At 43.6% G+C, this 22,009-nt stretch overlaps 1 protein-coding gene across 1 annotated transcript; it reads right to left on the bottom strand.

Moving 5' to 3' along the window:
- Nucleotides 1-602: 602 nt before the first annotated feature.
- On the bottom strand, nt 603-21,640 carry LOC135530472 (zinc finger protein 135-like). Its single transcript, XM_064958789.1, has 3 exons — nt 21,257-21,640; nt 6,243-6,623; nt 603-2,776 (listed from the first exon to the last, which is right to left on the bottom strand). Exons 1-3 carry the CDS (start codon nt 21,450-21,452, stop codon nt 2,256-2,258), a joined length of 1,098 nt encoding a protein of 365 aa, XP_064814861.1. The 5' UTR covers nt 21,453-21,640; the 3' UTR covers nt 603-2,255.
- Between the last annotated feature and the right edge of the window lie 369 nt (nt 21,641-22,009).

Below are 22,009 nucleotides of genomic sequence, written 5' to 3'. Positions count from 1 at the left end.
ACATAGGTATACTCTATAAGGTTGTAAGGTAACAAAATGTGGAAAAATGTCTTGGGGGTCTGAATACTTTCCGAAGGTATTGTATGATGTCATGACTGCCCCTCGTGAAACAAAATGGCAGTCAGGGTGAAATATAACTGCAGTGTGCTGTGTCAAACATTAAATTCAAGAGGTTTAAGAAATGCAAAAACTCCATTCATCTATTATAGAGCAATATCCCCAGAATATAATGAACAACAGAGGGTTTATACTTGTATGCCAACACATTAAAGTTCGTAATCAAAACACAAACTCTATTGTATTCATCATTTGCTGTGACGTTACTATCATTAATCTGATGACTGTTATTTATTTGATCAAACTATATTGAATTGATACTCAATTATATTAATCATGAAACAATTAACTCATTAGGAATTTGGGGCACCACGGGAACAGTTGTTTAATGAGTTACCGTCTCCCGAATTATCTCAAGAATATATAGATATCATAACAGTAACTAATTTAATAATTTCCTCATATCAGTATCATTGTGAACGTTGTTGACTTCTTGAAATCGGTACAAAGTCTCACTGATCATTTCCGTACCACACAAATTGATTTGATTATTTATTTACTAACAAACTAAATGATAACATAGGATACACAAACACGGTATAGGTTATTGATTGGAAACTTAATACGACGACAACAAGTCCCTAGCGGACTAACACAATATGACACTTGTTACACAAGATGGAGAGTTAGAGAAAGAAAGAGACGCAACACTTGGATACATTTGGGAACTATACTCACAGTATAGCCCTTAATATCTTGCCCCAAGCTTCCGATCGTCTGGGTAAGAAGTAACGCATGTATTTACGCGCTGAAGGTCTCTGTCGGGTATCACTGTTGGGCCCTTCGTGGGCCGGGTTCCCGCTTGATGAGGAGGGTTCAGTTGGGCCTTCTCTCTGTTGGTCCCTTCGTGGGCCGGGTTCCCGCTTGATTAGAAGGGTTCAGTTGGGCCTTTCGTGGGCCGGGTTCCCGCTTGATTAGAAGGGTTCAGTTGGGCACTTCGTGGGCCGGGTTCCCGCTTGATTAGGAGGGTTCAGTTGGGCCTTCCCTCTGTTGGGCCCATCGTGGGCCGGGTTCCCGCTTGATGAGGAGGGTTTAGTTGGGCCCTTCTCTCTGTTGGGCCCTTCATGGGCCGGGTTCCCACTTGATGAGGAGGTTCCTTATTTCGGCTGGCCTTCTCTGGTCGTTCTCAGGTGTAAGGCTCTGATCTGTCCATAAAATGTCACAATGTCCTTCTTTTTAGTTGTCTGATTACTTTGCACTCATTCTGAAAGATGTCCTGAGGACATTAAGAACAGCTAATTAACCGTAGCATTGATTGTTAAGAGGTTCCGTTGTCTTCTTCGTGTGTTGTGTTTTGCGCTGTGTGTGTGTGTGGGGGGGGGGGGGGGGTCGTGACTAATCGTAGACCTCAGCTACAGCTTGTGGTTCTCCTAGTCTGATATGATCATTCTTAACTCAATATTTTTATACCGGGGAAAAACTGAGGCATTTTTCGTCATTCTGACCCGTTCTCCGGGCTCCCTGGGGCGTGGCTAGTTACGAGGCAAGGTATCAGAATTACTATCTCGTTAGAGTACTAAAATCACAATCCCATCATCACAAAAACATTCTCTTTATCCTTGATATTTTCTACACAACGTAAAGAATGTAAACCTGATATACACAGTGCGAAAGCTCTTGAAGTTAATGCTTTCATTAAAACCTATTTATAACAATTTTAATGACATCACAAAATAGACATTACATTTTCCATATTCCATCTCTCATCGTTCCCAACATTCGGATGTTGGAATATATTGTCCCAGTGTCCATTGTTTGATGTTGAAGTTTTTGGGGTCGTCTAAGAATCTCTCGGTAACAAAGAGAAATTCCAGTCGCCCAAATTAGACCCCAAAAGGAATAGTCTGCCTACAATTTACAATCGATGGTGAGGTGTCATAAAACCCCCATATCCCTCCCTCCCTCTATTGAATGCTGATCCACTGTAACCTGATCCTCGGATCCTCACAGGAGTCATGGCAACAGTATATCTGGAGAGAGAGAGAGCCATGATTCCGTGTAACAGAGTATGTTAGAAACCCTTGGATCCTCACAGGAGAGTCATGTCAGTCTCCAGATGAAAACTAAGACAAAAAAGTAGGTCTATTTCAATAATGATTTCATTTGGCAGAAACAAAAAAAACACACAACTTCTCAGGTCAAAAACACAAGTCAGAACACAGCCTCTCTATTCTCTCATGTGTTTTCAGGTCCTCTGACTGGGAAAATGTCTTTCCACAATGAGAGCAGTGGTATGTCTTCTCCTCCTGTGTATGTATTCTTTCATGCCTATTCAGATGTCTTAACCGGTTAAATCTCTGTCCACACAGGGAGCAGCGGTAGGGCTTATCCCCTCCTATGTGTGTCCTGTCATGCACATTCAGGGCCTCTAACTTGGTAAAACTCATTTCACACAGGGAGCAGTGATAGAGCTTTTCGTGTGTGTGTGTCCTCTCATGGAGTTTCAGAGTCGTTAACCACCTAAAACTCTTTTCACACCGGGAACAGTGGTTGGGCTTTTCTCCTGTATGTATTCTCTCATGTGATTTCAGGTGTAGTAATCGGGTGAAACTTTTTCCACAGTAGGAGCAGTGGTGTCGTCTCGCTGGTTTGGGTGTCACTGGGCCTGGTTCCCCTGAAGGACTCTTCCCACTGTCAGAGTGAGAGTCTGGTCTCTCACCTGCCAAAGACAAACAGATTATTTAGTTAAATACTTAATAGAGACCAGAATAAAACTTCTACATGATAAAACTGGCTCCATGTCGAGTAGGAGCCTGGTGAAGAGCTCCGGTCTGAGTAACTGACTGATGCTGCTCCCTCTGTGACATCGCTGCTCCCTCTGTGACATCGCTGCTCCCTCTGTGACATCGCTGCTCCCTCTGTGACATCGCTGCTCCCTCTGTGACATCACTGCTCCCTCTGTGACATCGCTGCTCCCTCTGTGACATCGCTGCCCCCTCTGTGACATCGCTGCTCCCTCTGTGACATCGCTGCTCCCTCCTTTTAAACTACTGCCCAGCCTTTCTGAACTGCCTGACTGAACAACACACATCATCTGAAGCTGTGGAAGACCATCTCCAAGACCTGCCAGATCTCTACATGGGTTTTGTTAGTTTTGACAGTCTGGGGGGGTTGATCATGCTGTTTAATCAGCTTCTTGATATGCCACACCTGTCAGGTGGATGGATTATCTTGGCAAAGGAGAAATGCTCACTAACAGAGAGGCTTCCCATTAACTTCAAGGAGGGGTCCCCTTGAGGCCCAGTGGTTCTGGTGTTAAAAAGACTTGGTGGCTTTAACAACACAGTAGATCTCCAGGAAGAGGGTTGGACTGAACCTACAGGACAGTAGATCTCCAGGAAGAGGGTTGGACTGAAAACCTACAGGACAGTAGATCTCCAGGAAGAGGGTTGGACTGAAAACCTACAGGACAGTAGATCTCCTGGAAGAGGGTTGGACTGAAAACCTACAGGACAGTAGATCTCCAGGAAGAGGGTTGGAGTGAAAACCTACAGGACAGTAGATCTCCTGGAAGAGGGTTGGACTGAAAACCTACAGGACAGTAGATCTCCAGGAAGAGGGTTGGAGTGAAAACCTACAGGACAGTAGATCTCCAGGAAGAGGGTTGGAGTGAAAACCTACAGGACAGTAGATCTCCAGGAAGAGGGTTGGAGTGAAAACCTACAGGACAGTAGATCTCCAGGAAGAGGGTTGGGTAGCACAGGCTTAGATCACAGACATCATTGTGCTGCCTTATTTCCAGACCCTTCCAAGGCCTTCAACACTGTTGACCATAACATGGGGTTTCTCTTTGTCATTATGGGGTATTGTGATGTCATTATGGAGTATTGTGATGTCATTATGGGGTATTGTGTGTAGATTGATGAGGAAAAACATTTAATTTAATCCATGTTCAGAACAGGGCTGAAACGTAACAAAATGTGTGAAAAAGTCCAAGGGATCTGAATACTTTACAACAGTAAATAACACTGGTCCATCTGTTGTAACTTGTATAGTCATCTGTATGCAGACGACACCTACAGTTGAAGTGGGGAAGTTTTGCATTCACTTAGACTGGAGTCATTAAAACTCGTTTCTTTCAACCACTCCACACATTCCTTGTTAACAAACTATAGTTTTGGCAAGTCGTTTTGGACATCTACTTTGTGCATGATGCAAGTCATTTTTTCCCAACGAATATTTACAGACAGATTATTTCACTTATATTTCACTGTATCACAATTCCAGTGGGCCAGAAGTTTACATACACTAAGTTGACTGTGCCTTTAAACAGCTTGGAATATTCCAGAAAATGATGTCATGGCTTTAGAAGCTTCTGATAGGCAAATTGACATCATTTGAGTGAATTGGAGGTGTACATGTGGATGTATTTCAAGGCCTGCCTTCAAACTCAGTGCCTCTTTGCTTGACATCATGGGAAAATCAAAAGAAATCAGCCAAGGTCTCAGAAAAAAATTGTGGACCTCCACAAGTCTGGTTCATCCTTGGGAGCAATTTCCAAATGCCTGACGGTACCACGTTCATCTGTACAAACAATAGTACGCAAGTATAAACACCATGGGAGCACTCAGCCGTCATACCGCTCAGGAAGGAGATGCGTTCTGTCTCCTAGAGATGAACATACTTTGGTGCGAAAAGAGCAAATCAATCCCAAAACAACAGCAAAGGACCTTGTGAAGATTCTGGAGGAAACAGGTACAAAAGTATCTATATCCACAATAAAACGAGTCCTATATCGACATAACCTGAAAGGCCGCTCAGCAAGGAAGAAGCCACTGCTCCAAAACGGCCATAAAAAAGCCAGACTACGGTTTGCAACTGCACATGGGGACAAAGATCGTACTTTTGGAGAAATGTCCTCTGGTCTGATGAAACAATAATAGAACTGTTTGGCCATAATGACCATCGTTATGTTTGGAGGAAAAGGGGGAGGCTTGCAAGCCGAAGAACACCATCCCAACCGTGAAGCACGGGGGTGGCAGCATCATGTTGTGGGGGGGCTTTGCGGCAAGAGGGACTGGTGCACTTCACAAAATAGATGACATCATGAGGAAAGAAAAAGATATCAAGATATCAGTCAGGAAGTTAAAGCTTGGTCACAAATGGGTCTTCCAAATGGACAATTGCCCCAAGCATACTTCCAAAGTTGTGGCAAAATGGCTTAAGGACAACAAAGTCAAGGTATTGGAGTGGCCATCACAAAGCCCTGACCTCAATTCCATAGAAAATGTGTGGGCAAAACTGACAAAGCGTGAGCGAGCAAGGAGGCCTACAAACCCGACTCAGTTACACCAACTCTGTCAGGAGGAATGGGCCAAAATTCACCCAACCTATTGTGGGAAGCTTGTGGAAGGCTACCCAAAAAGTTTGACCCAAGTTAAACAATTTAAAGGCAATGCTACCGAATACTAATTGAGTGTATGTAAAACTTCTGACCCACTGGGAATGTGATGAAAGAAATAAAAGCTCAAATAAATCACTCTCTCTACTATTATTCTGACATTTCACATTCTTAAAAATAAAGTGGTGATCCTAACTGACCTAAAACAGTGAATTTTTACTAGGATTAAACGTCAATAATTGAGAAAAACTGAGTTTAAATGTACTTGGCGAAGGTGTATGTAAACTTCCAACTTCAACTTGCCATTGACCCAACTGTTGGCCAGCCTATGTTAGAGCTGCTATCTGACCTTGTTACCTAACAGAACGCCCTGGTTGGTTTAAAACGTGTACTGTAATGTGGACAAGACTAAATACATGTTGTTCTGTAGTTCAGGATGTTTCAGATGGACGATATATTTATTCACTGGATGGTTTTTCCCATCGATCGGGTTCCGATAAATATCTGGGCATTTGGATTGACAAAGACTTCATGTTTTTTTTTTAACATATGGATGAGATAGTTAAAAAGCTCTGATTTAAACCGGGCTTCTTTTTTATTTTTTTTTAGATCTTGCCTCTAACTAAAGAGCAGAAATCAGATTGTACAGTCAACTGTTCCTGACCGTTCTTGATTATGGTGACATCGTTTACCAGAATGCAGCAGTCACTACCCTTAAACATTTGGATGCCATCTACCATACAGCACCACTTGTTTTATCACTGGTGGCAGTTCTGATACTCACCACTGCATCCTGTATCAAAAGGTTGGCTGGTCCCTTGGTATTGGAAAGGCTTTTCCCCTGCGTGTATCTTCTTATGCTTCTTCAGGCTCCTTAACCAGGCAAAACTCTTTTCACATTGGGAACATTGGTAAGGCTTTCCCGCTGCGTGTATCTTCTTATGCCGATTTAGATTCCCTAAACAGGTAAAACTCTTTCCACACTGGGAACATTGGAAAGGCTTTTCTCCTGTGTGTTTTTTCTCATGCCGTTTTAGGTCCCCTGAGAGGGAGAATCTCATTTCACGTTGGGAGCAGTGGTGTCGTCTCGCTGGTTTGGGTGTCTCTGGGTCTGGTCCCACTGAAGGACTCTTTCCGCTGTCAGAGTGAGAGTCTGGTCTCTCTCCTGCCAAAGACAAACAGATTATTTAGTTAAATACTTAATAGAGACCTGAAGAAAACTTCTACATGATAAAACTGGCTCCCTCTGTGACATCGCTGCCCCCTCTGTGACATCGCTGCTCCCTCTGTGACATCGCTGCCCCCTCTGTGACATCGCTGCTCCCCTCCTTTTAAACTACTGCCCAGCCTTTCTGAACTGCCTGACTGAACAACACACATCATCTGAAGCTGTGGAAGACCATCACCAAGACCTGCCAGATCTCTACATGTGTTTTGTTAGTTTTGGCAGTTTTTACAGTCTGAGATTGTCTTTGTAATGAAAAGTGTTGTATATAATACATTATAATTACTACTATTGTTATACTATCAGGTTTAGTCCCCCAATCACCTCATGAATTTAAATAAAGACCATCACTACTACTGTTATACTATCAGGTTTAGTCCCCCAATCACCTCATGAATTTAAATAAAGACCATCACTACTACTGTTATACTATCAGGTTTAGTCCCCCAATCACCTCATGAATTTAAATAAAGACCATCACTACTACTGTTATACTATCAGGTTTAGTCCCCCAATCACCTCATGAATTTAAATAAAGACCATCACTACTACTGTTATACTATCAGGTTTAGTCCCCCAATCACCTCATGAATTTAAATAAAGACCATCACTACTACTGTTATACTATCAGGTTTAGTCCCCCAATCACCTCATGAATTTAAATAATGTATTACTCTGCCATTTTTTTCATCCTTGATTTTCCCTCAATACGTCTAAATAATGATTTATATATATAATGGAGTGTCATTGTTACAATCTTAATTTCACCTACAGGACTGACATTTACCCACTTTGGGTTTTGCCCACTAGATGCCGCTGTTCCTGCTATTGTTTTTTTTATAAATTTTGCTGTGTTTATTAAATGGATCACAACAATTTCTTTCCAACTTTGGGTAGAAAACCAATAGCTTTTTTCTCACCATTAAAATATATTGTCCTCCGATTCAGTCCTCCATGAAAGCAATTTAGTCCTTCTCTGGCGTGTGGATTATTCCTTTCAAAGAAGTGATCTGGATTAGTTAAGACCATTCCTGGTTGGTGGGGTCTGGATTAGTTAAGACCATTCCTGGTTGGTGGGGTCTGGATTAGTTAAGACCATTCCTGGTTGGTGGGGTCTGGATTAGTTAAGACCATTCCTGGTTGTTGGGGTCTGGATTAGTTAAGACCATTCCTGGTTGTTGGGGTCTGGATTAGTTAAGACCATTCCTGGTTGTTGGGGTCTGGATTAGTTAAAACCATTCCTGGTTGTTGGGGTCTGGATTAGTTAAGACCATTCCTGGTTGTTGGGGTCTGGATTAGTTAAGACCATTCCTGGTTGTTGGGGTCTGGATTAGTTAAGACCATTCCTGGTTGTTGGGGTCTGGATTAGTTAAGACCATTCCTGGTTGGTGGGGTCTGGATTAGTTAAAACCATTCCTGGTTGTTGGGGTCTGGATTAGTTAAGACCATTCCTGGTTGGTGGGGTCTGGATTAGTTAAAACCATTCCTGGTTGTTGGGGTCTGGATTAGTTAAGACCATTCCTGGTTGGTGGGGTCTGGATTAGTTAAAACCATTCCTGGTTGGTGGGGTCTGGATTAGTTAAAACCATTCCTGGTTGGTGGGGTCTGGATTAGTTAAAACCATTCCTGGTTGGTGGGGTCTGGATTAGTTAAAACCATTCCTGGTTGGTGGGGTCTGGATTAGTTAAGACCATTCCTGGTTGGTGGGTCTGGATTAGTTAAAACCATTCCTGGTTGGTGGGGTCTGGATTAGTTAAAACCATTCCTGGTTGTTGGGGTCTGGATTAGTTAAGACCATTCCTGGTTGGTGGGGTCTGGATTAGTTAAAACCATTCCTGGTTGGTGGGGTCTGGATTAGTTAAAACCATTCCTGGTTGTTGGGGTCTGGATTAGTTAAGACCATTCCTGGTTGTTGGGGTCTGGATTAGTTAAGACCATTCCTGGTTGGTGGGGTCTGGATTAGTTAAAACCATTCCTGGTTGTTGGGGTCTGGATTAGTTAAGACCATTCCTGGTTGGTGGGGTCTGGATTAGTTAAAACCATTCCTGGTTGGTGGGGTCTGGATTAGTTAAAACCATTCCTGGTTGTTGGGGTCTGGATTAGTTAAAACCATTCCTGGTTGTTGGGGTCTGGATTAGTTAAAACCATTCCTGGTTGGTGGGGTCTGGATTAGTTAAAACCATTCCTGGTTGGTGGGGTCTGGATTAGTTAAGACCATTCCTGGTTGGTGGGGTCTGGATTAGTTAAGACCATTCCTGGTTGGTGGGGTCTGGATTAGTTAAAACCATTCCTGGTTGGTGGGGTCTGGATTAGTTAAGACCATTCCTGGTTGGTGGGGTCTGGATTAGTTAAAACCATTCCTGGTTGGTGGGGTCTGGATTAGTTAAAACCATTCCTGGTTGGTGGGGTCTGGATTAGTTAAAACCATTCCTGGTTGGTGGGGTCTGGATTAGTTAAAACCATTCCTGGTTGTTGGGGTCTGGATTAGTTAAGACCATTCCTGGTTGGTGGGGTCTGGATTAGTTAAAACCATTCCTGGTTGTTGGGGTCTGGATTAGTTAAAACCATTCCTGGTTGGTGGGGTCTGGATTAGTTAAAACCATTCCTGGTTGGGGGGTCTGGATTAGTTAAAACCATTCCTGGTTGGTGGGGTCTGGATTAGTTAAAACCATTCCTGGTTGGTGGGGTCTGGATTAGTTAAAACCATTCCTGGTTGTTGGGGTCTGGATTAGTTAAAACCATTCCTGGTTGGTGGGGTCTGGATTAGTTAAAACCATTCCTGGTTGGTGGGGTCTGGATTAGTTAAAACCATTCCTGGTTGTTGGGGTCTGGATTAGTTAAAACCATTCCTGGTTGTTGGGGTCTGGATTAGTTAAGACCATTCCTGGTTGGTGGGGTCTGGATTAGTTAAGACCATTCCTGGTTGGTGGGGTCTGGATTAGTTAAGACCATTCCTGGTTGGTGGGGTCTGGATTAGTTAAGACCATTCCTGGTTGGTGGGGTCTGGATTAGTTAAGACCATTCCTGGTTGGTGGGGTCTGGATTAGTTAAAACCATTCCTGGTTGGTGGGGTCTGGATTAGTTAAGACCATTCCTGGTTGGTGGGGTCTGGATTAGTTAAAACCATTCCTGGTTGGTGGGGTCTGGATTAGTTAAGACCATTCCTGGTTGGTGGGGTCTGGATTAGTTAAAACCATTCCTGGTTGGTGGGGTCTGGATTAGTTAAAACCATTCCTGGTTGTTGGGGTCTGGATTAGTTAAGACCATTCCTGGTTGGTGGGGTCTGGATTAGTTAAAACCATTCCTGGTTGGTGGGGTCTGGATTAGTTAAAACCATTCCTGGTTGTTGGGGTCTGGATTAGTTAAGACCATTCCTGGTTGTTGGGGTCTGGATTAGTTAAGACCATTCCTGGTTGGTGGGGTCTGGATTAGTTAAAACCATTCCTGGTTGTTGGGGTCTGGATTAGTTAAGACCATTCCTGGTTGGTGGGGTCTGGATTAGTTAAAACCATTCCTGGTTGTTGGGGTCTGGATTAGTTAAAACCATTCCTGGTTGGTGGGGTCTGGATTAGTTAAGACCATTCCTGGTTGGTGGGGTCTGGATTAGTTAAGACCATTCCTGGTTGTTGGGGTCTGGATTAGTTAAGACCATTCCTGGTTGTTGGGGTCTGGATTAGTTAAGACCATTCCTGGTTGTTGGGGTCTGGATTAGTTAAAACCATTCCTGGTTGTTGGGGTCTGGATTAGTTAAGACCATTCCTGGTTGTTGGGGTCTGGATTAGTTAAGACCATTCCTGGTTGTTGGGGTCTGGATTAGTTAAGACCATTCCTGGTTGTTGGGGTCTGGATTAGTTAAGACCATTCCTGGTTGGTGGGGTCTGGATTAGTTAAAACCATTCCTGGTTGTTGGGGTCTGGATTAGTTAAGACCATTCCTGGTTGGTGGGGTCTGGATTAGTTAAAACCATTCCTGGTTGTTGGGGTCTGGATTAGTTAAGACCATTCCTGGTTGTTGGGGTCTGGATTAGTTAAGACCATTCCTGGTTGGTGGGGTCTGGATTAGTTAAAACCATTCCTGGTTGTTGGGGTCTGGATTAGTTAAGACCATTCCTGGTTGGTGGGGTCTGGATTAGTTAAAACCATTCCTGGTTGTTGGGGTCTGGATTAGTTAAGACCATTCCTGGTTGGTGGGGTCTGGATTAGTTAAAACCATTCCTGGTTGGTGGGGTCTGGATTAGTTAAAACCATTCCTGGTTGGTGGGGTCTGGATTAGTTAAAACCATTCCTGGTTGGTGGGGTCTGGATTAGTTAAAACCATTCCTGGTTGGTGGGGTCTGGATTAGTTAAGACCATTCCTGGTTGGTGGGTCTGGATTAGTTAAAACCATTCCTGGTTGGTGGGGTCTGGATTAGTTAAAACCATTCCTGGTTGTTGGGGTCTGGATTAGTTAAGACCATTCCTGGTTGGTGGGGTCTGGATTAGTTAAAACCATTCCTGGTTGGTGGGGTCTGGATTAGTTAAAACCATTCCTGGTTGTTGGGGTCTGGATTAGTTAAGACCATTCCTGGTTGTTGGGGTCTGGATTAGTTAAGACCATTCCTGGTTGGTGGGGTCTGGATTAGTTAAAACCATTCCTGGTTGTTGGGGTCTGGATTAGTTAAGACCATTCCTGGTTGGTGGGGTCTGGATTAGTTAAAACCATTCCTGGTTGGTGGGGTCTGGATTAGTTAAAACCATTCCTGGTTGTTGGGGTCTGGATTAGTTAAAACCATTCCTGGTTGTTGGGGTCTGGATTAGTTAAAACCATTCCTGGTTGGTGGGGTCTGGATTAGTTAAAACCATTCCTGGTTGGTGGGGTCTGGATTAGTTAAGACCATTCCTGGTTGGTGGGGTCTGGATTAGTTAAGACCATTCCTGGTTGGTGGGGTCTGGATTAGTTAAAACCATTCCTGGTTGGTGGGGTCTGGATTAGTTAAGACCATTCCTGGTTGGTGGGGTCTGGATTAGTTAAAACCATTCCTGGTTGTTGGGGTCTGGATTAGTTAAGACCATTCCTGGTTGGTGGGGTCTGGATTAGTTAAAACCATTCCTGGTTGTTGGGGTCTGGATTAGTTAAGACCATTCCTGGTTGGTGGGGTCTGGATTAGTTAAAACCATTCCTGGTTGGTGGGGTCTGGATTAGTTAAAACCATTCCTGGTTGTTGGGGTCTGGATTAGTTAAAACCATTCCTGGTTGTTGGGGTCTGGATTAGTTAAAACCATTCCTGGTTGGTGGGGTCTGGATTAGTTAAAACCATTCCTGGTTGGTGGGGTCTGGATTAGTTAAGACCATTCCTGGTTGGTGGGGTCTGGATTAGTTAAAACCATTCCTGGTTGTTGGGGTCTGGATTAGTTAAGACCATTCCTGGTTGGTGGGGTCTGGATTAGTTAAAACCATTCCTGGTTGGTGGGGTCTGGATTAGTTAAAACCATTCCTGGTTGTTGGGGTCTGGATTAGTTAAAACCATTCCTGGTTGTTGGGGTCTGGATTAGTTAAAACCATTCCTGGTTGGTGGGGTCTGGATTAGTTAAAACCATTCCTGGTTGGTGGGGTCTGGATTAGTTAAGACCATTCCTGGTTGGTGGGGTCTGGATTAGTTAAGACCATTCCTGGTTGGTGGGGTCTGGATTAGTTAAAACCATTCCTGGTTGGTGGGGTCTGGATTAGTTAAGACCATTCCTGGTTGGTGGGGTCTGGATTAGTTAAAACCATTCCTGGTTGGTGGGGTCTGGATTAGTTAAAACCATTCCTGGTTGGTGGGGTCTGGATTAGTTAAAACCATTCCTGGTTGGTGGGGTCTGGATTAGTTAAAACCATTCCTGGTTGTTGGGGTCTGGATTAGTTAAGACCATTCCTGGTTGGTGGGGTCTGGATTAGTTAAAACCATTCCTGGTTGTTGGGGTCTGGATTAGTTAAAACCATTCCTGGTTGGTGGGGTCTGGATTAGTTAAAACCATTCCTGGTTGGGGGGTCTGGATTAGTTAAAACCATTCCTGGTTGGTGGGGTCTGGATTAGTTAAAACCATTCCTGGTTGGTGGGGTCTGGATTAGTTAAAACCATTCCTGGTTGTTGGGGTCTGGATTAGTTAAAACCATTCCTGGTTGGTGGGGTCTGGATTAGTTAAAACCATTCCTGGTTGGTGGGGTCTGGATTAGTTAAAACCATTCCTGGTTGTTGGGGTCTGGATTAGTTAAAACCATTCCTGGTTGTTGGGGTCTGGATTAGTTAAGACCATTCCTGGTTGGTGGGGTCTGGATTAGTTAAGACCATTCCTGGTTGGTGGGGTCTGGATTAGTTAAGACCATTCCTGGTTGGTGGGGTCTGGATTAGTTAAGACCATTCCTGGTTGGTGGGGTCTGGATTAGTTAAGACCATTCCTGGTTGGTGGGGTCTGGATTAGTTAAAACCATTCCTGGTTGGTGGGGTCTGGATTAGTTAAGACCATTCCTGGTTGGTGGGGTCTGGATTAGTTAAAACCATTCCTGGTTGGTGGGGTCTGGATTAGTTAAGACCATTCCTGGTTGGTGGGGTCTGGATTAGTTAAAACCATTCCTGGTTGGTGGGGTCTGGATTAGTTAAAACCATTCCTGGTTGTTGGGGTCTGGATTAGTTAAGACCATTCCTGGTTGGTGGGGTCTGGATTAGTTAAAACCATTCCTGGTTGGTGGGGTCTGGATTAGTTAAAACCATTCCTGGTTGTTGGGGTCTGGATTAGTTAAGACCATTCCTGGTTGTTGGGGTCTGGATTAGTTAAGACCATTCCTGGTTGGTGGGGTCTGGATTAGTTAAAACCATTCCTGGTTGTTGGGGTCTGGATTAGTTAAGACCATTCCTGGTTGGTGGGGTCTGGATTAGTTAAAACCATTCCTGGTTGTTGGGGTCTGGATTAGTTAAAACCATTCCTGGTTGGTGGGGTCTGGATTAGTTAAGACCATTCCTGGTTGGTGGGGTCTGGATTAGTTAAGACCATTCCTGGTTGTTGGGGTCTGGATTAGTTAAGACCATTCCTGGTTGTTGGGGTCTGGATTAGTTAAGACCATTCCTGGTTGTTGGGGTCTGGATTAGTTAAAACCATTCCTGGTTGTTGGGGTCTGGATTAGTTAAGACCATTCCTGGTTGTTGGGGTCTGGATTAGTTAAGACCATTCCTGGTTGTTGGGGTCTGGATTAGTTAAGACCATTCCTGGTTGTTGGGGTCTGGATTAGTTAAGACCATTCCTGGTTGGTGGGGTCTGGATTAGTTAAAACCATTCCTGGTTGTTGGGGTCTGGATTAGTTAAGACCATTCCTGGTTGGTGGGGTCTGGATTAGTTAAAACCATTCCTGGTTGTTGGGGTCTGGATTAGTTAAGACCATTCCTGGTTGTTGGGGTCTGGATTAGTTAAGACCATTCCTGGTTGGTGGGGTCTGGATTAGTTAAAACCATTCCTGGTTGTTGGGGTCTGGATTAGTTAAGACCATTCCTGGTTGGTGGGGTCTGGATTAGTTAAAACCATTCCTGGTTGTTGGGGTCTGGATTAGTTAAGACCATTCCTGGTTGGTGGGGTCTGGATTAGTTAAAACCATTCCTGGTTGGTGGGGTCTGGATTAGTTAAAACCATTCCTGGTTGGTGGGGTCTGGATTAGTTAAAACCATTCCTGGTTGGTGGGGTCTGGATTAGTTAAAACCATTCCTGGTTGGTGGGGTCTGGATTAGTTAAGACCATTCCTGGTTGGTGGGTCTGGATTAGTTAAAACCATTCCTGGTTGGTGGGGTCTGGATTAGTTAAAACCATTCCTGGTTGTTGGGGTCTGGATTAGTTAAGACCATTCCTGGTTGGTGGGGTCTGGATTAGTTAAAACCATTCCTGGTTGGTGGGGTCTGGATTAGTTAAAACCATTCCTGGTTGTTGGGGTCTGGATTAGTTAAGACCATTCCTGGTTGTTGGGGTCTGGATTAGTTAAGACCATTCCTGGTTGGTGGGGTCTGGATTAGTTAAAACCATTCCTGGTTGTTGGGGTCTGGATTAGTTAAGACCATTCCTGGTTGGTGGGGTCTGGATTAGTTAAAACCATTCCTGGTTGGTGGGGTCTGGATTAGTTAAAACCATTCCTGGTTGTTGGGGTCTGGATTAGTTAAAACCATTCCTGGTTGTTGGGGTCTGGATTAGTTAAAACCATTCCTGGTTGGTGGGGTCTGGATTAGTTAAAACCATTCCTGGTTGGTGGGGTCTGGATTAGTTAAGACCATTCCTGGTTGGTGGGGTCTGGATTAGTTAAGACCATTCCTGGTTGGTGGGGTCTGGATTAGTTAAAACCATTCCTGGTTGGTGGGGTCTGGATTAGTTAAGACCATTCCTGGTTGGTGGGGTCTGGATTAGTTAAAACCATTCCTGGTTGTTGGGGTCTGGATTAGTTAAGACCATTCCTGGTTGGTGGGGTCTGGATTAGTTAAAACCATTCCTGGTTGTTGGGGTCTGGATTAGTTAAGACCATTCCTGGTTGGTGGGGTCTGGATTAGTTAAAACCATTCCTGGTTGGTGGGGTCTGGATTAGTTAAAACCATTCCTGGTTGTTGGGGTCTGGATTAGTTAAAACCATTCCTGGTTGTTGGGGTCTGGATTAGTTAAAACCATTCCTGGTTGGTGGGGTCTGGATTAGTTAAAACCATTCCTGGTTGGTGGGGTCTGGATTAGTTAAGACCATTCCTGGTTGGTGGGGTCTGGATTAGTTAAGACCATTCCTGGTTGGTGGGGTCTGGATTAGTTAAAACCATTCCTGGTTGGTGGGGTCTGGATTAGTTAAGACCATTCCTGGTTGGTGGGGTCTGGATTAGTTAAAACCATTCCTGGTTGGTGGGGTCTGGATTAGTTAAAACCATTCCTGGTTGGTGGGGTCTGGATTAGTTAAAACCATTCCTGGTTGGTGGGGTCTGGATTAGTTAAAACCATTCCTGGTTGTTGGGGTCTGGATTAGTTAAGACCATTCCTGGTTGGTGGGGTCTGGATTAGTTAAAACCATTCCTGGTTGTTGGGGTCTGGATTAGTTAAAACCATTCCTGGTTGGTGGGGTCTGGATTAGTTAAAACCATTCCTGGTTGGGGGGTCTGGATTAGTTAAAACCATTCCTGGTTGGTGGGGTCTGGATTAGTTAAAACCATTCCTGGTTGTTGGGGTCTGGATTAGTTAAAACCATTCCTGGTTGTTGGGGTCTGGATTAGTTAAAACCATTCCTGGTTGGTGGGGTCTGGATTAGTTAAAACCATTCCTGGTTGTTGGGGTCTGGATTAGTTAAAACCATTCCTGGTTGTTGGGGTCTGGATTAGTTAAAACCATTCCTGGTTGTTGGGGTCTGGATTAGTTAAGACCATTCCTGGTTGGTGGGGTCTGGATTAGTTAAGACCATTCCTGGTTGGTGGGGTCTGGATTAGTTAAGACCATTCCTGGTTGGTGGGGTCTGGATTAGTTAAGACCATTCCTGGTTGGTGGGGTCTGGATTAGTTAAGACCATTCCTGGTTGGTGGGGTCTGGATTAGTTAAAACCATTCCTGGTTGGTGGGGTCTGGATTAGTTAAGACCATTCCTGGTTGGTGGGGTCTGGATTAGTTAAAACCATTCCTGGTTGGTGGGGTCTGGATTAGTTAAGACCATTCCTGGTTGGTGGGGTCTGGATTAGTTAAAACCATTCCTGGTTGGTGGGGTCTGGATTAGTTAAAACCATTCCTGGTTGTTGGGGTCTGGATTAGTTAAGACCATTCCTGGTTGGTGGGGTCTGGATTAGTTAAAACCATTCCTGGTTGGTGGGGTCTGGATTAGTTAAAACCATTCCTGGTTGTTGGGGTCTGGATTAGTTAAGACCATTCCTGGTTGTTGGGGTCTGGATTAGTTAAGACCATTCCTGGTTGGTGGGGTCTGGATTAGTTAAAACCATTCCTGGTTGTTGGGGTCTGGATTAGTTAAGACCATTCCTGGTTGGTGGGGTCTGGATTAGTTAAAACCATTCCTGGTTGGTGGGGTCTGGATTAGTTAAAACCATTCCTGGTTGTTGGGGTCTGGATTAGTTAAAACCATTCCTGGTTGTTGGGGTCTGGATTAGTTAAAACCATTCCTGGTTGGTGGGGTCTGGATTAGTTAAAACCATTCCTGGTTGGTGGGGTCTGGATTAGTTAAGACCATTCCTGGTTGGTGGGGTCTGGATTAGTTAAGACCATTCCTGGTTGGTGGGGTCTGGATTAGTTAAAACCATTCCTGGTTGGTGGGGTCTGGATTAGTTAAGACCATTCCTGGTTGGTGGGGTCTGGATTAGTTAAAACCATTCCTGGTTGGTGGGGTCTGGATTAGTTAAAACCATTCCTGGTTGGTGGGGTCTGGATTAGTTAAAACCATTCCTGGTTGGTGGGGTCTGGATTAGTTAAAACCATTCCTGGTTGTTGGGGTCTGGATTAGTTAAGACCATTCCTGGTTGGTGGGGTCTGGATTAGTTAAAACCATTCCTGGTTGTTGGGGTCTGGATTAGTTAAAACCATTCCTGGTTGGTGGGGTCTGGATTAGTTAAAACCATTCCTGGTTGGGGGGTCTGGATTAGTTAAAACCATTCCTGGTTGGTGGGGTCTGGATTAGTTAAAACCATTCCTGGTTGGTGGGGTCTGGATTAGTTAAAACCATTCCTGGTTGTTGGGGTCTGGATTAGTTAAAACCATTCCTGGTTGGTGGGGTCTGGATTAGTTAAAACCATTCCTGGTTGGTGGGGTCTGGATTAGTTAAAACCATTCCTGGTTGTTGGGGTCTGGATTAGTTAAAACCATTCCTGGTTGTTGGGGTCTGGATTAGTTAAGACCATTCCTGGTTGGTGGGGTCTGGATTAGTTAAGACCATTCCTGGTTGGTGGGGTCTGGATTAGTTAAGACCATTCCTGGTTGGTGGGGTCTGGATTAGTTAAGACCATTCCTGGTTGGTGGGGTCTGGATTAGTTAAGACCATTCCTGGTTGGTGGGGTCTGGATTAGTTAAAACCATTCCTGGTTGGTGGGGTCTGGATTAGTTAAGACCATTCCTGGTTGGTGGGGTCTGGATTAGTTAAGACCATTCCTGGTTGGTGGGGTCTGGATTAGTTAAAACCATTCCTGGTTGGTGGGGTCTGGATTAGTTAAAACCATTCCTGGTTGGTGGGGTCTGGATTAGTTAAAACCATTCCTGGTTGGTGGGGTCTGGATTAGTTAAAACCATTCCTGGTTGGTGGGGTCTGGATTAGTTAAAACCATTCCTGGTTGGTGGGGTCTGGATTAGTTAAAACCATTCCTGGTTGGTGGGGTCTGGATTAGTTAAGACCATTCCTGGTTGTTGGGGTCTGGATTAGTTAAAACCATTCCTGGTTGGTGGGGTCTGGATTAGTTAAAACCATTCCTGGTTGGTGGGGTCTGGATTAGTTAAAACCATTCCTGGTTGGTGGGGTCTGGATTAGTTAAGACCATTCCTGGTTGTTGGGGTCTGGATTAGTTAAAACCATTCCTGGTTGGTGGGGTCTGGATTAGTTAAAACCATTCCTGGTTGGTGGGGTCTGGATTAGTTAAAACCATTCCTGGTTGTTGGGGTCTGGATTAGTTAAAACCATTCCTGGTTGTTGGGGTCTGGATTAGTTAAAACCATTCCTGGTTGGTGGGGTCTGGATTAGTTAAGACCATTCCTGGTTGGTGGGGTCTGGATTAGTTAAAACCATTCCTGGTTGGTGGGGTCTGGATTAGTTAAAACCATTCCTGGTTGGTGGGGTCTGGATTAGTTAAAACCATTCCTGGTTGGTGGGGTCTGGATTAGTTAAGACCATTCCTGGTTGGTGGGGTCTGGATTAGTTAAGACCATTCCTGGTTGGTGGGGTCTGGATTAGTTAAAACCATTCCTGGTTGGTGGGGTCTGGATTAGTTAAAACCATTCCTGGTTGGTGGGGTCTGGATTAGTTAAAACCATTCCTGGTTGTTGGGGTCTGGATTAGTTAAAACCATTCCTGGTTGTTGGGGTCTGGATTAGTTAAAACCATTCCTGGTTGGTGGGGTCTGGATTAGTTAAGACCATTCCTGGTTGGTGGGGTCTGGATTAGTTAAAACCATTCCTGGTTGGTGGGGTCTGGATTAGTTAAAACCATTCCTGGTTGTTGGGGTCTGGATTAGTTAAAACCATTCCTGGTTGTTGGGGTGGTGGTGTGGACTGATACTGTATACTGGAAACTGCATCTAACGGCTATCTAAGCTCCATTCATGTAGATCAGGTTGTCATTCCTGTGGTATTATTGATCAGGTTGTCATTCCTGTGGTATTATTGATCAGGTTGTCATTCCTGTGGTATTATTGATCAGGTTGTCATTCCTGTGGTATTATTGATCAGGTTGTCATTCCTGTGGTTTTATTGATCAGGTTGTCATTCCTGTGGTATTATTGATCAGGTTGACATTCCTGTGGTTTTATTGATCAGGTTGACATTCCTGTGGTATTATTGATCAGGTTGTCATACCTGTGGTATTATTGATCAGGTTGTCATACCTGTGGTATTATTGATCAGGTTGTCATACCTGTGGTATTATTGATCAGGTTGTCATTCCTGTGGTATTATTGATCAGGTTGTCATACCTGTGGTATTATTGATCAGGTTGTCATACCTGTGGTATTATTGATCAGGTTGTCATACCTGTGGTATTATTGATCAGGTTGTCATACCTGTGGTATTATTGATCAGGTTGTCATTCCTGTGGTATTATTGATCAGGTTGTCATACCTGTGGTATTATCGATCAGGTTGTCATTCCTGTGGTATACGGGCTTTATTGCTTAAACTATTTATACCCTACGTATTTATCTAGACAGGGAAGATAACAGTTTAATGTGGCTCTGTGATCCCCTACGTATTTATCTAGACAGGGAAGATAACAGTTTAATGTGGCTCTATACTCCCCTACGTATTTATCTAGACAGGGAAGATAACAGTTTAATGTGAATCTATACTCCACTATTTTAGATTGGAGATCAAATGTTTCATATGAGACAAAGGAACAGAACGTCACCTTTTAGTTGAGGGTATATTCATACATATCAGTTTTACCATTTAGAAATAAAATATCTAGTCCCTACATTTGAATGCCTCAGAAGTATTTGGACAAATTCACTTATATGTGTATTAAAGAATTTGATCCCATATTCCTAGAACACAATGACTACATCAAGCTTGTGACTCAGCAAACTTGTTGGATACATTTGCAGTTTGTTTTGGTTGTGTTTCAGATGATGTTGTACCCAATAGAAATGAATGGTGAGAGGGTGATGTATAATGTTTACATTATATCAGGGATCCTATTGGAAGACTGAGAGCAGGGAGGCGATCACATTGATAAGGGGAGAGATGGTGATGTATAATGTTTACATTATATCAGGGATCCTATTGGAAGACTGAGTGCAGGGAAGAGATCACATGTGGCAGACATTGATAAGGGGAGTGAGACATGGATTAGTGATGAAGGGGGGTTCGAGGTCAGGCCATGTTAAGGGAGGAAGAAAAGTGTATGGCCCGCATTATTTAGTGTCCAGTAAAGTGAAGTAAAGTGCAGTAAAGTAAAGTGAAGTAAAGTGCAGTAAAGTGAAGTAAAGTGCAGTAAAGTGAAGTATAGTGCAGTAAAGTGCAGTAAAGTGAAGTATAGTGCAGTAAAGTGAAGTAAAGTGACGTATAGTGCAGTAAAGTGCAGTAAAGTGAAGTATAGTGCAGTAAAGTGACGTATAGTGCAGTAAAGTGCAGTAAAGATACAATGTTTGTACAGATGTGCAGTTTTTTTTGTTGGTCTCATCGAGCTGGATCCTCTGGGAAGAATAAACGGGTTCCGTTTTTTCCGTTGAGTTTTAACTCTGAGAATTAGAACCTAACAACGGTAAATAATGTATTGTATCATACGAGTCACACAAGAATAGAACATGTTTCTAAACACTTGTATATTAATGTGGATGCTAACATGATGGGTTCGGTAGGTAGCCTAGTGGTTAGAGAGTTGGGCCAGTAACCAAAATGTTGCTGGGTCGAATCCCGAGCTGACAAGGTAAAAATCTGTCGTTCTGCCATTCTGCCCTTGTACAACCCACTGTTCATCGTAAATAATCTGTTCTTTACTGACTTGCCTGGTTAAATAACTTTTTTGGGGGGGGTAATCATGAATGGATCATGAATAATAAAGTGTGAGAAAGGTAGAGCCATAAATACCATACTCCTTATTGGTACTTAAACGTTTTATATCTCCACTGTCCTAATAAACAGATAGGGAGAGTAGCTGAGGGTTTGAACAAATGGAACATCTCTAATTCATAGACAGAGCTGTGAATGCAAGGACCCACCATGAGATCAAAATTATTGTTTTAAAACCGTTTTGAGTCAAATAAGGTGTTTGTTTACATTTTCATTGTTTACACACAACGGAGCTTTACAAGCTTATATTTGGGGTTCTGGTGAGGTGCACATTTCAGTGCAATGTCCCTTTGGCTTTAAAACAACAACGACAAAGTTTCTGGCCATGTTTTTAAGACAGTACTCACTGGTGTTAATCAGATCTTCAGTCTCCTCTTCCTCCTTCACTCTAAAATGTTCTTTCTCTTCTTTCACTGTAATATCCCCCTTCTCTTCTTTCAGGACAATGTTCAGCCCCTGAGCTTCTTTCTCCGTCCAGCAGACCGCCTCTTCTTTAACAAGAGGATAGTCGTTCAGTGAGTTCATTGTCGGGCTAGCTAGCATTAACGATAAGCTTAGTGCTAGACTCGGTATAATCAACACATTTGTACATTTAACAGGCAAATTACTTTAAGTTAAATAGTAGATACGTAAAGAGAATTGTGTTAAAAACACCGAGATCAATATACACAAAAATGGTCTAAAGCGCTTTAATGTTTTCGGTTGTATGTTGGCTACCAGGCTAAAGAGGTGGTTGAATGAGTCAGTATCCGTGTTGTTGAAACAGCTTCCGGTGTCGTGTGGTCCACTAGATATGACGTCATCACATGAAGGTCGCATATCGCCGTCAGCTGACTGGAATGGGTAACGCAGTTTAGAAAAAATATTCACTCCATTGTTTGTTCATTTAAAGATGAGGAAATATGTTGTGTCTGACTTCTTGCAGCCAATACTTTCGTCTATGCAGACCTGTAGCTACATGTGAATATGTACATTATGAATATATACTGTTAGAATAGTTTAATGCAGACCTATAGCTACATGTGAATATGTACATTGTGAATGCGGACCTATAGCTACATGTGAATATTACATTAGGAATATATACTGTTAGAATAGTT

The sequence above is a fragment of the Oncorhynchus masou genome, unplaced genomic scaffold, assembly GCF_036934945.1.
Source record: "Oncorhynchus masou masou isolate Uvic2021 unplaced genomic scaffold, UVic_Omas_1.1 unplaced_scaffold_1350, whole genome shotgun sequence".
NCBI lineage: Eukaryota > Metazoa > Chordata > Actinopteri > Salmoniformes > Salmonidae > Oncorhynchus > Oncorhynchus masou.
Note: the sequence above shows the minus strand (reverse complement) of the source record. Positions and strands in the feature narration are given on the sequence as shown.